This window comes from Ciona intestinalis, unplaced genomic scaffold (genome assembly GCF_000224145.3).
Source record: "Ciona intestinalis unplaced genomic scaffold, KH HT001155.1, whole genome shotgun sequence".
Lineage (NCBI taxonomy): Eukaryota > Metazoa > Chordata > Ascidiacea > Phlebobranchia > Cionidae > Ciona > Ciona intestinalis.
The window spans coordinates 18576-32062 of NW_004191476.1; the positions used below are offsets into that span (position 1 = coordinate 18576).

Genomic DNA, 13487 nt, shown 5'->3' on the forward strand with positions numbered 1-13487 from the left:
AATTTGCCTAATATCGAAGTGACATTAAGGAAAACAATACTAAGTTACTATTTTTGTTCCTCTGCTTGAATTAGTAAGTTACGGGTCTTTATGAAATCGGAAAACGCGAACACATTATCTGCTAGTACTTAAGCAGTTTGGAGCTGCATGTCCACCAATGTTGGATAATAAATGTAGTAAAGAATGGTTCTGTAGATTCGTAGGTATGATCAAATACTATTATGTAAACTAAGCTGATTGCTGTTAGTCTTAATCGCCAACGTAAAGTACCCTGTTAAACCACACTGTACGCCGAAATCCAGTCAAAATATTAATTTACTTCACATTAATTCCTAAATTTAATCTTATATAACAAGATTTATATTAGAAATTATATTTTAAATGTTAAAACAACCGCTATACGTGTTTTCTAGCTTTGTATCGCTTACAAGAACTAAATGAACACATGCCGACCATGCATTTGTATAGGCGATTCACGCTCTGTGGGCTCCGTAATGGCGGACACGAGCGCCGTTTCCTAACTTGGTCTATACTAACTTTGTGCCTGCCGTGCGACGATAAATAAGTTACATTCATTCAACATTGTGTTAAATAAATCTCTATGTTTAATTTACCGCTTGATTGATTTTGACGCATGACGGAAATCGACACAAACAATGATCACGTGATGGATAACAATAGAAACGCTTAGCGTTGTAAACAATCAATTTTGCAACGTGATTTAAACGTCATAATCAGCATTGTGTTATCGCGTATTTAGCACAAATTAGGCGACGCTATATCAGCGGAAATTCAACTAATAATTAGTTCGATTTAATTAATTGTTTGAATTTAATTTAAATTCTGATTAAATTTAACTTATAAAGTGAAAACGTAGTCGTCATATGACTACGTTCGCTTAATAAATTAAAGTTGCAAAAGTGCAAGTAATGTTTGTTTAGTAAATTCCATAATTTATCACCTAAGTAACGATTAGACGCGTGTTTGCATTCATCGTTCATTGTCTCGTATGATAACTCATTGTCAGGACGTTTGAACGGTTAAGATGTATTTAGTTTTAATAAGATATAATAACTGTATTTGTGTCTTCGATTACGGTAGCGAAGATTTAGAAATATTTTAAACAAAAAGATAGGACATAGTGACAAAACAATGGTTGTTAAAACACGCTTACAGTTGAAAACATATTACGTTTAATTTGAAAGAAAATAAGCGTGGTCGCTACACCTAGCAGACAAATTTTGTGCTAGATGTAAATTGCACAGAATTTAGTAGCAAGTTACATCTACAATGTGCTTACTATGGATAAATGTTGTGTAAGAATATAAATCATGTGTTTGTCTAATATTTACATTGTTCATTTAAAATTGATTTGTTGAATTTTGTGGGAAATGGGAGTGGCAAGGGCGTGTCTGCATATTTAGGTTTCAAAAATTTGTAAATTTAAATAAAATTATTTTGCTGTAAGTTTTTTAAATAAAAGTTTAGTTAAAGCGATAAATTTTAAAATAATTTTTTTTTGATCGGTGCCCATTGTTTATACGTTTGTTATTTAATTTCCAATTAGTATGAAATCAATACAAACAAACTGTTTGTGTTAAACAATGGGTATAGTGATGTCACAATGTTTATGCTAATGTTAATTAGTCGATGAGTCATAAAACGAGCATCTGGCAGACGATGACTCAGCTTGTGTCGGTTCAGCTAAATTAGTTGTTTACTTTTGTGCGGTTTATAATTAGTGTGGTTTGTAGTTTAGCACCAATTGATAAGTTCTGTGTTTAATGGAAATATTGATCGTTGTACTTGTGGGTTTGTGGTGCATAATGTGTAGTATATCATAGATAAGATCAGGTTGTATGTTGTATACAAAAGTTAATCGGTTTATCTTTTCCAAGAAACTAATTTCTGTAGTTAATATATATATATTGGGGTGGTGGAAGATGGCCACCTTTACTACCAAAGGTGACGAGAAATTGAAATAAAAAGGTGTCCCATCTTCCCCCACCTTACTTTATGAATTATTCCAGATTTTATAAAAAATCTCTGCAATGCATCAAGACTTGATTAGGGTTTACATTAGTTTTATTAAAATTCTCTCCTGCTAAAATATTAGTTTCATATATCTTTATATAATATGCCAATGGCAGGGAAAATAATATTTAATTGATGTCTTGTGGTTCATTGTATAGATTATTTGACTGACCAAATGTAGGTGATTCATCTTATGCAAGTATGATGTATTTTATATGGATGTATGGCACGCCATGGGATCTCGGATTTAGGCCAGGGTTGGCCCATTACCCCACATAATATAATGATTCCATTTATTTAAATAATGATAATGTAACATGTATTTGTTCCAGCAATAATGTAAATATAGTAGGATGTCTGACACAACAGAAAACCCGAACGAGGAAACGATAAAATGCGTTGTAGTCGGAGATAATAACGTTGGGAAAACCCGTTTAATTTGTTCGAGGGCTTACAATGAAGAAGCTCCCAATAATAGATGTAACATTTCAACCAGCCACGTACCTACTGTGTGGGCAATTGATCAATATAGAAATAATCAAAAGGTATTGAGATAAATGTGTGTGTTTACTCATAATAATGAGTTATAGCACCATTGGTGTTGGGGTAATGGGCCAACTCTGGCCTAAATCCCAGGTCCCATGGCATGCCTCACTGTAGGACCTCACCCATATAGAATAGAATGTGCATATACAATGTTGGGGTAATGGGCCAACTCTGGCCTAAATCCCAGGTCGCATGGCATGCCTCACTGTAGGACCTCACCCATATAGAATAGAATGTGCATATACAATGTTGGGGTAATGGGCCAACTCTGGCCTAAATGTCAGGCCCATGGCATGCCTCACTGTAGGACCTCACCCATATAGAATAGAATGTGCATATACAATGTTGGGGTAATGGGCCAACTCTGGCCTAAATCCCAGGTCGCATGGCATGCCTCACTGTAGGACCTCACCCATATAGAATAGAATGTGCATATACAATGTTGGGGTAATGGGCCAACTCTGGCCTAAATCCCAGGCCCATGGCATGCCTCACTGTAGGACCTCACCCATATAGAATAGAATGTGCATATACAATGTTGGGGTAATGGGCCAACTCTGGCCTAAATCCCAGGCGCATGGCATGCCTCACTGTAGGACCTCACCCATATAGAATAGAATGTGCATATACAATGTTGGGGTAATGGGCCAATTTTGGTCTAAATCCAAGATGACACGCCATGCCACATTGTAGGACCTCACCCATATAGAAAGCAAATATCATGTCAGAATTCCCACAAACATACCATGCATGGTAGGGAGAATAAGTGATGTCTCCAAATGTATAAAGCAGTGCATGTAAAGTTTGTCTGCATTGTAACTTTCAAAGGTCTAAATATACGTTTATTTATTCAATAATTTAAATCCCTGTTTCCATCCTAACCTACCCACTAACCTTGCTAACCAGGTATTGGACAACGCTCGTTGCAACATCGACGGCACGATGGTGTCGCTGAGGTTGTGGGATACGTTTGGTGATCATCATAAAAATAGAAGGTTCGCGTTTGGAAAGTAAGTACGTGTTGGTTTGTACAGGTGTTTGTATACGTTGTATTTGTAACAGCTAGTTTCACAAAGTGTCAACAAAACCATAACCTTGAAATATTGGTTGCACAGCCTTTCACAGGTGTTTATATAAGTTAAGTTGTATTTGAATGACCATTTGGTATTTTTAATAGGTATCTGGGATTTAGTAATTTTACAAAGTGTTAACAAAACACATCCATAAAAACACAATCACAACAAGTTTGTTCCACACAGAGTTAATTTTGCTATGCAAACAGCAGGGTTGAAGTTGTTTTAAGCTTAAAACTTCCTGATAAAACATATGATGTCACCCCTTAAACTCCTTTAACATCTCTATGTCCAGAGCTGACGTTATTGTTGTTTGTTTCTCCGTTTGTGACGAGAGATCGTTGAGGCAAGTCACCAAGTTCTGGTTACCTGAGGTTCGTAAACACAACAAGAACATCCCTGTATTATTGGTGGCCTGCAAGGTAGATCTGCGGTTCGCTGAGTTGAGGGAGAAGATCAAATGTAAAGGAACGCTCACTAAGTAAGGGGTTATATTCAATATTCATGCTCCTATGGTATTTAGAGTTGCCCCATTACCCCAAAACCTAGCGTATTACCCATCAGTGACCACTGGCTTGGAGCACCAATCAATTAAGTGGGGGCTTGTAGTTCGTCAGTTCGATGCCTATTTGGTATTTATCCTCTTGTGGCTGTTTGTTGGAAAGCTTAACCTGTATGTATTGTGCGGCGATTTCAGTATAAATCCTAAACTTAAGTCTAAATATCAAGGATAATGCCTCACTGAAGAGTGAAGACCTCGACCATATATGGTGGGACATGTTATTGTTAGAGACATTGGGCCAACTCTTGTCGTATTCCAAGTTCCCCTAGCGTGCATCGCTGTAGGAAGTTTACACATGTATAATAGAAACCAATCACATAATGATAATTATTCACATTGCTTATTCAATAATCCCCAGAGCAGTGAAACACGCCGATATTTTATTCCCGGAGCAATGTCGGTACGTGGCCATGGAGACGAACTGTCCTTACTACGAGTCAAGCGTTTTGCTTGGGTATGGAATAAACGATGTGTTCGAAAACGCTTGTAGAGCTGCGTTGCTGTACAGGTTCGTTGTATAACAATTGCCATTATGTAGGCCTATTGTACCTATGTGTAATGCCAGAGGTGCCTGGGGAGCCAACTCTGGCCTACGTCTCAGGTCCCATGGCCTCCGTGTGGAAAAAATGTAAAGATTTTAACACAACCTATTAGTGACCACTGGGTTGGAGTAATTGCAGCTAAGTGTTTTACCCTAAACACCCCCACAATGGTAGCAGCTTATCAGCATCGAGGTTTGAACCCTGTATCCTTCGGTTACTATAAGACACCTAACCAATGAGCCATGGCGGCTGACAATATTGTTATTACCATTATTCCCACCAACACCCCAACACCACAGACGAAACCTGAACTTCTGGAATTCAAGTTTGAAACGAATCCAACGCCTTCAGCTCCAGCCCCCCCTCCAACCCCCCAAACCGAGCCCCCCAAACTTTCCCCATCTTGATACAAAGTCACCATTGTTACCCAACTTATTTCAAATGTATAAAGATAATGTTTTAACTGATGTCGTTCTGATCTCTGAGGTAAAGTTTTTATTTTAACACCGTTTAATGTTTTTATTATTATCTTAAATATTTTTAAAATGTTTTTTTTTATTTAATTTGAGTAATTGATTCTTTTACACTGTTAATTTTTTTAGATTAATTATTTTTTACGATTTTTAATAATTGAATATATATATCTATTTTATTTTTCTTCCAGGGCGAGAAAATATTCGCCCACAAAGTTGTGTTATGCGCGTCGTCGAGCGTTTTCGCTGAAGTTTTTACCTCCCCAGTGTTGCCAGCTACCAACGATGCTTTCGTTGTCACAATCGCTAAATCCGGCAACACTGTTGAAAGTTACAAGCGCAATTATGACATCACACACCATAGTATCGACGACAATCAACGGGAGGTTTACGAATCGGAAACCCCGACAGAAATATTAAAAATCCTCGTTAATTTCTGCTACACGGGGCTCCTAATGTTGGAAACCCCCGATGTTTCGATCCTAACGCAAATTATCATCGCGGGTCAAAAGTTCGCGATCCCTGAGCTCGTTAACCTCGTTGCTGACCTTTTGAACTCTATGACTTTTGATCCTCGCCCACACGAGGGCTTTATGAGCCGACGGGCAGCGAGCATGAAGTCGTTGTTCATCGAGACCCCGACTCTCGCCGACGTCGTCTTCCATCTCGACGATGGTTCGATCCCCGGCCACAAGGTGTTGCTAGCGAGTGGTTGTGATGTCATGATGGCTATGTTTACGGGAAGTTTCATTGAAAGTGGAAACAAAGAGGTATTATGACATCATATTGGTTGTTATTATGACACATAGGCGTCATGTTGGGTATGAAGTGATGTTTCAACTTGGCATCATATGTTTTAGCATCCCTGTATTAAGCCTAAAACAAACAGAGCCAAAGTAAAATCAATAAGTTTTTCTATGTTTCGAATCATCACTACCATTATGACATCATCACTACCATTATGACATCATCACTACCATTATGACATCATCACCACCATTATGACATCACAGGTAGACCTCCCCGACACAACAACCACTTCTCTACGCTGCGTTCTTGAATTCATTTACACAAATAATATTCCGGAACTCGATTGTTGCGCAACTGTCTATGATGTCATAAAGCTCGCTGACCGCCTCTGCTTGCCCCGTCTTATTTCAAGAGTTTGTGAGTTTGTTAAAATAGTTTACGGATTTTTATGAATTGAAATTTAAAAAAGAAAAATCAGTGTTTAAAATCGTAAAATTAAAAAAGATTTTTAAGTTATATGATTACTTTTGTAACATTACTGAATGTAACTGATTTATTCCAGAATAAGTTCGTTTTAATCTTTTTTATTAAATTATAAATGTCTTAATTTAACATAGAAATCATATATTCCACCACTAGGTTGCGTAGTTGTTGACATGTTTATCAAGGACGAGCGAAAATACTTTGAAAAAAACGAAAAATCTTTAATCTCGAAATTCTGCACGGATGTTATTATGATGTCACAGATAGCTGATTTGCATAACGCACCAGAGTTACGACAATGGTGTCTCTATTTCCTATCAATTCATTATAATGATGCGTGCCGGAGTATTCCTAAGATTATGAAGGTAATGTCTCAAACATTAAGGTAACGTCTCAAAGAATGTTGAATGTATGAACGATGTAAGTTACTTCCGGAAAACGAGCAATTGCTTCAACCCAGTGGTCACTAATGGGTTGTCTAAATTGTTAGCTATACAGAAAAAACAATCACCCACAAAGTTACATAGGTGGTAACTCGTAGGCGGGCACGAGGTGTATGAAACAGAACACCTGTGTTATAACGACTGTCGATGCCCCGCCATGTGAGGATAAATAAGTTACATACGTGGTAACTTGTAAGCGGGCACGAGGTGTATGAAACAGAACACCCGTGTTATAATGACTGTTGTTGCCCCGCCATGCGAGGATAAATATGTTACATACGTGGTAACTCGTAAGCGGGCACAAGGTGTATGAAACAGAACACCCGCACTTTTCTAATCCCTTTATTAATTAAAATAGCTGTTAAACGTTAGAGACCACCGCCACCCACATGTATAACACCCATGTACTTATATTCCCCACACAACAGAGTCTACCCCCACCCACGTTATCCCACCTTGAAGAACATCGATGGCCTCCCGTCTGGTTCATCAAACAACAGGATGTTTACGATAAAAGTCTTTATCAACGCAAGGAGGAGGAAAGTGGAAGGAAGTATCGGAAATAATCCATTGTTGGTGGTTGTGATGTCATAATCAACTATTGTTGCTAGTTGTGATGTCATAATCAACTATTGTTGGTGGTTGAGATGACATAATAATCTATTGTTGGTGGTTGTGATGTCATAATCAACTATTGTTGGTGGTTGAGATGACATAATCATCCATTGATGGTTATGATGACATTGAACTCATTATTGTTACTTATGATGTCATAATCAACCAATTGTCAACCTTTATGAAGGAATAATCAACCATTGTTAATACTTCGTGCAATTCTATTTTACCTTTTGTTCCAGTGACTTATTTACAGCATCTTCAGTATTGGTTGCCTTGTTTCTGTAAACCTTCATCATTGGTTGTTGTTGGTAATGCTTGGTGTTGCTGCAGGCAGTAAACATTTCGCTTCTCTTCATTGTTTGGTTGGTGGTTAATATTGCGGCTTAGTTAGAATGCCAAGAAGGTTTAAGGGTTTACAAAAAGAAAGTCGAGCTCTGTTTTGAAAACAGACGTTATGAAGTTTTTATGCCTTTTTTTCCCAACAGACCAACTGGAAACAGCCTGCTCGTCTTTAACCAGAGGTTACCGGGTTCAAGGTTCAATGTCTTTAATAGTTAAGTTGCGCTTATTAATGCTTTAAATGTTATAAGCCTTGTTTGTGCAATGGTGTGGCATTGTAGTTAGAACAATCATCTTCAACCAGAGGATACACGCTGCTACCATTGTTGGTGTGTATGTCCTTGGGCAAGACACTTAACAGCAATTGCTTCAACCCAGTGGTCACTAATGGGTTGTCCAAATTGTCAACCATAGAAAAACAATCACCCACAAAGTTACATACATGGTAACTTGTAAGCAGGCATGAGGTGTATGAAACAGAACACCCGTGTTATACCAACTGTCGTTGGCCCACACAAGGATAAACATAAAACTATGTTTAGTCTTAGGCATTAATTTTTTTCTTTTAATTCTTAACTTTAATAATAATGACCACAGAAAAATATTTTTCAATATTTTATTCTGTTATAAATTCAAAACTTGTATAAAAGAAGAAAACCAATGGTTTAAGAACGAGAATAAAATGAAGACGTCACAAGTAAAGAAATAAGCAGGAAATACCAACTTCCCGCTTTTCATGCATTATATTTTTATATGGGTGAAATTATACAGTGAGGCATGTCATAGAACCTTACTTTTAAGCCAGGGCTGTCCCAACACCTGAGTTTAAGATGGTATTTATCAAATATTATTGACTTGAAGTTAAATTATTATCACGTTTAAATGAAGAGACAAATAGTTTCGTCAACATAGTTAATATAAAATAGGGAAATCAGTGTTTAAGAAGAAATAGGAAGAAGAATAAAACAATAATAAAAGTCTTTAATATGACAAGGCAATTCTATATGGGTGAGGTTCTGTGGTGAGTCATGTAATTGGACCTGGGATTTGAGCCACAGTTTCTCTAAAGTTTTATGTAGTGGAGTAGTGATGTTATTTACTGAATGGAAAACCCTTTAAGTAAATTTAGATCAATTCATAAAAAAACATTTAAAAATCAATTTAAAGAGACTCCATAGACATTTGACTTAAATATCAAAACAGTTAAAAACAAATAAAGAAATTCAGTTTCTAGGAACGAATAAGAACAAGAATTTAAAAATAATAATAAAAGAAGTCCTTTAACAAGCCAGAGGACGTATTTCGAAATTGTTTAGCATTTCATTCGTGGACACGACTCTGAAAGTTGCCGAAACATAAAGTGGAAACGTCAGTCTTTGTTTATCTGTAAGGTAATTGTGATGTCATAATGAAACAATGTTGTTGTGATGTCACATCCTGCTGTTGTTTAGCATTATGATGTAATAGTTTGATTGTTTATATCATTATACCAAGATAATTTTGATTGTTAGTAAAAAAATATAAAATTTAATAAGTTTTATTAAAATCTTTGTTTATGGTATTCTATAAACTTAAAACTTAAAATAGCCATTATGATTTGAAGTAATTAATACTATTGAAAAGCTATTTTAAAACAAGAACATACACCCACAATGGTAGCAGAGACGAGCCTCACACCATGGGCTATGGCGTCATATATTGGCTACAAAAAATATAGTTTAAACTTAAGCAAGACAAACATACCATTATCATGCGTGAGCACTACCCGGTCCTCATCTTTCTCAAGCGCGGCAACGCACGGGCCGACTGAGGTGCACGCGCACACGTGGCCCCGCGTGTCCAACGAGAAAATCTTTATTTTATAAATCACTTTCCGTTGCGACCCCAAACCCACTGCTGCCACCCGGCGTTGGGATTTGATGTTTCGTTTAATCGACAACGAACAGGGAGTCTGCGTGGATGGAAGTTGTTATTGTAGGTGTGGATGGTAGCACTCTGGGTAATGAACCTACATCCCATGTCTCAGGTGTGCCTCACTGAAGACCTCACCCTTATAAAATCTCTATTATTTTAAATTATTTATCCTCGCATGGCGGGGCAACGACAATCGTTAGAACACGGATGTTCTGTTTCATACACCTCGTGCCCGCTTACAAGTTACCAAGTATGTAACTTTATGTTCACTTCTATTCATACACGACCCCACAACACCACCCACCTTAGCATTATACATGACAAGGAGGTCGATTGCGAAGTTGAATCCGTTCCATCTCCAACAGTGGTCGACGTCGCGCATGAGGATCCTTCCACACCTTGGAGCACAAGTTGGTACATTTTCACATACATAAATATTCAGTGACCGAAATAACACAGCGAATATACATTGTAGGAACCCCAAGCCATTAAAATCCACTTTAACAACCTGTGGTTACGTGCTTTCAGGTTACTCTAACATTCGCCAAAATTTGCAGCTACATTTACGAATTCTTGACGAGAAGTTTTTACCAGTATTTAATCCTTGCAATCGAATTCATAGAAAATAAAATAAAGAAATAAATAAATTTATGATACTTTACATGACCCCAGTTCGACTGCCCAACCCACCTCATGCTCCCACCATCCACCTCCGGTTTAATATTCGGACCACGATCGATCCCTTGTTCCACTCGTAACATCGACAACCAACGTTCTCGATAAACGGGAAAGAGCCAACTCCCGGGAACGATACCGTCGGATTCAACCTGGGTGTTTAACATTGGGTACGGTTTGAGGAGGGGGAAAGATTTAAAAAAAAATATTTATTTTTATTCTATGTTATTATGTACAGTGAGGCTTGCCATGAGACATAGAATTCATGCCAGAGTTGGCCATTACCCTAACACCCAGGATGCTACCCCATGAACCTCACCAGATGTTGGAGCTTGTCGCTTCCCCGAAGGTAGGTGACAAGGGCCTTAATTGGGGGAAAATAATTAATTTTATTTGTATGACCAAGTTTTACCTCGACAGCGCACATAAAGTCACGGATGACGTTACAATAACGAACTGCATGAAAAGTTTCCTGGTAATCTTTCCCATCATCCGTCTCAAGATATCGCTTCCCACTTTCCTGGAACTTGTCACGGAAAAACGAAGAAACAGCGCTCTTTTCCCCCACCTGGTGACTGGTTTGGTTGACACGAAAATACAACCATCGTCGTAGCAACGTGTAGATGTCCATCTCAACTTGGAGGACGAATAAGTTCTAACAAATTTGGTAAAACTTTAACAAAAATAGAAGCATGGCCAAACTTTTGTTTTATCTTTTGTGTTATATTAAGCAGTATATACAAAATTATAAAGTAAAGCAACATTCATTTAACACGCTTATAAATAAAAAGACGTAAAATATAAACTATGTAAAAAAAACTATAAAATATGTGACTAATACACCCAAATGCAAACTTAACCTATTTAGACGAGTGATATCTTTTATATTACAACAACCATGGGCACCAAACTTAAATGCAGGGTAGGCAGGGATAGATGCATCCCTCTAAATTTAACTTATAGCAGATAATTCAGGGTTGGCTTGCCCACCCTGCCACCCCAGGTTTGGTGCCTATGACATCACAATAACTCACATGTGACTTCACAATCCGTGTCATTAGATCCGGATTAATTTCAGCAATCAAGTTATTGTTTGAATGTTTGACCATCAGGTTGTCCTCTAACCAACTAACACAAGCAGCTTCCACCTTTACTTGCCCGTATAACCTCGAAGTTTGGTAATATTCGCAAACAGTGGTCGAGCAAATACTTTCAACCATCACCTGTAGGAGGGTTTGTGTGATAAAGGCCAGGAATTAATCAAAATTAAAGCAGAAATGATTTTTTACTTATCAGTCTTTACAAAACCACAAAAATGCTTTATGGAAGTAACTTTTGTATTCTCGCTTGACGAGACTTTGACAGTCGATATAACACAGGTGTTATTTTCAAACATTTCTTTACCTGCGAGCATTTCTGCATCAAGCCATCTGATTGGATGAGAGAAGCTGCTGCGAGGACCGACACAACCGATTGTGACGCGATAACGAGATCGTCCGAGTAAAGCAATCCAAAAGCTATGTTGAGCGAATCAACTGTGATGTTCGGGTCTGGTATGTTAAGGTGGATGGTCTGTGGAAGGGGGGGGGGGGTTAATGTATGTAACTTATTTTTCCTCGCATGGCGGGGCAACGACAGTCGTTATAACACAGGTGTTCTGTTTTATACACCTCATGCCTGCCTACAAGTTACCATGTATGTAACTTATTTATCCTCGCATGGCGGGGCAACGACAGTCAGTATAACACAGGTGTTCTGTTTTATACACCTCATGCCTGCCTACAAGTTACCATGTATGTAACTTATTTATCCTCGCATAGCGGGGCAACGACGGCCGTTATAACACGGGTGTTCTGTTTCATCGCATGTAATTTATTTAGAATATCCGCCTTGCACCAGATCTTTTAAGGATTGCCACATCCCACAAACTGCAACAGTAGTCACCACCTCTATACAGCCAACCATACAAACCTCTAACTCGGATTCTTTCCATGATCCTTGAAACATCCCGCTAAAATACCCCGCTTGCCGAAGATAAAGTTTGTGTAACTTCCACTCATGGTCCAACGCACATATTGTGACATCACTTCCTTCCCCATTCACAAACAGTGTATTATAAATATATTGCGACGTCGTGTGCAACTTTATTCTTTTTACTTCAAACCCAGTAAGAGACTCCGTTTCATCCAAATCTAGTTTTCGTTTCAAATTAACCTCAGGCTCCCTCGCTCTTCCAATAAAATTACCCATTTGCAAATGTTTAGAAATATTTTTTACAGAATTTGCTACATTAATAATTTTTAGCTGCAATTCGAGCAAAAAAATCAGGACCGGTATTGAAAAAGTTATTATATTTTTCATATTCTAGCGAATACATATATCTAGCTATAAGCGAAACATTTTAAACACAGGGTCGCAGGGATAGTTAGACACAATCTTGTGAAACAAATCTAACTTGTTGGTTGTAATGTTTACTGATTAATGCAACCACCCCGCCACCCCTGGTGTGGCGCCTATACTTCTGGGGTAGATCTGTTTACCTTGTTACCCCTGGTGTAACGCCTAATCTAACCCCCAGCGCTAGGATTTGAACCTGAGCCTACCTCATAAAAAAAAGAACAAATAAGCGAGAGAGAACGCGAAAAAAAAACAAACTTGTAGCGGTTGATGTGGGAAAGCAGTAGATTAATCTTTAATTTAATGCCATTACAAAATATACTGAAGTCTCAAGATCGAGTGTGTGCAACTAACGTCCTTCTAATAACCGTTTTTCCGTGTACAACATTCCGGCAATCGTATAAATTTTACGTCTTCTTTGTGTAGGCTCAAAAGGAGACAATTACAGTATCATCAAAGCGTAGATAAAACACTCCCGATTCTTTTTATGTCCGTTTTCTAAATTTGTACTGACGTTGTATGCCCCAGGGTCAAATTATCTGGGCGTTTTACTATCTTTTTACTGTGTGTTTTTGTTATAAAATAGTTGCCCAAATATTGGACATCACGCATTTGGACTAAACTTTTGGTGAACGTAT

General features: G+C 37.9%; 2 protein-coding genes across 2 annotated transcripts; one reads left to right on the forward strand and one right to left on the reverse strand.

The window, feature by feature from the left end:
- The first annotated feature begins 2344 nt into the window (after positions 1 to 2344).
- On the forward strand, positions 2345 to 7572 carry LOC100185717 (rho-related BTB domain-containing protein 2-like). Its single transcript, XM_018817178.2, has 9 exons — positions 2345 to 2579; positions 3487 to 3590; positions 3949 to 4134; positions 4574 to 4723; positions 5057 to 5243; positions 5422 to 6000; positions 6244 to 6397; positions 6620 to 6828; positions 7335 to 7572. Exons 1-9 carry the CDS (start codon positions 2388 to 2390, stop codon positions 7470 to 7472), a joined length of 1899 nt encoding a protein of 632 aa, XP_018672723.1. The 5' UTR covers positions 2345 to 2387; the 3' UTR covers positions 7473 to 7572.
- Positions 7573 to 8465: 893 nt separating this feature from the next.
- On the reverse strand, positions 8466 to 13004 carry LOC100183350 (germ cell-less protein-like 2). Its single transcript, XM_002125445.4, has 8 exons — positions 12424 to 13004; positions 11857 to 12024; positions 11487 to 11675; positions 10865 to 11107; positions 10468 to 10604; positions 10082 to 10175; positions 9607 to 9814; positions 8466 to 9247 (listed from the first exon to the last, which is right to left on the reverse strand). Exons 1-8 carry the CDS (start codon positions 12811 to 12813, stop codon positions 9144 to 9146), a joined length of 1533 nt encoding a protein of 510 aa, XP_002125481.1. The 5' UTR covers positions 12814 to 13004; the 3' UTR covers positions 8466 to 9143.
- Positions 13005 to 13487: the final 483 nt, after the last annotated feature.

Bases quoted from the DNA above. Each gene is read 5' to 3' on its own strand.
- LOC100185717 (XM_018817178.2), top strand. From the start codon at position 2,388: ATGTCTGACACAACAGAAAACCCGAACGAGGAAACGATAAAATGCGTT. The intron at 4,135-4,573 runs GTAAGGGGTTAT...AATAATCCCCAG, and splicing joins TGTAAAGGAACGCTCACTAA to AGCAGTGAAACACGCCGATA. The intron at 6,001-6,243 runs GTATTATGACAT...ATGACATCACAG, and splicing joins TTGAAAGTGGAAACAAAGAG to GTAGACCTCCCCGACACAAC.
- LOC100183350 (XM_002125445.4), bottom strand. From the start codon at position 12,813: ATGAAAAATATAATAACTTTTTCAATACCGGTCCTGATTTTTTTGCTC. The intron at 11,676-11,856 runs GTAAAGAAATGT...ACCCTCCTACAG, and splicing joins TGATGCAGAAATGCTCGCAG to GTGATGGTTGAAAGTATTTG. The intron at 9,248-9,606 runs GTATGTTTGTCT...ATTACCTTACAG, and splicing joins AGTGCTCACGCATGATAATG to ATAAACAAAGACTGACGTTT.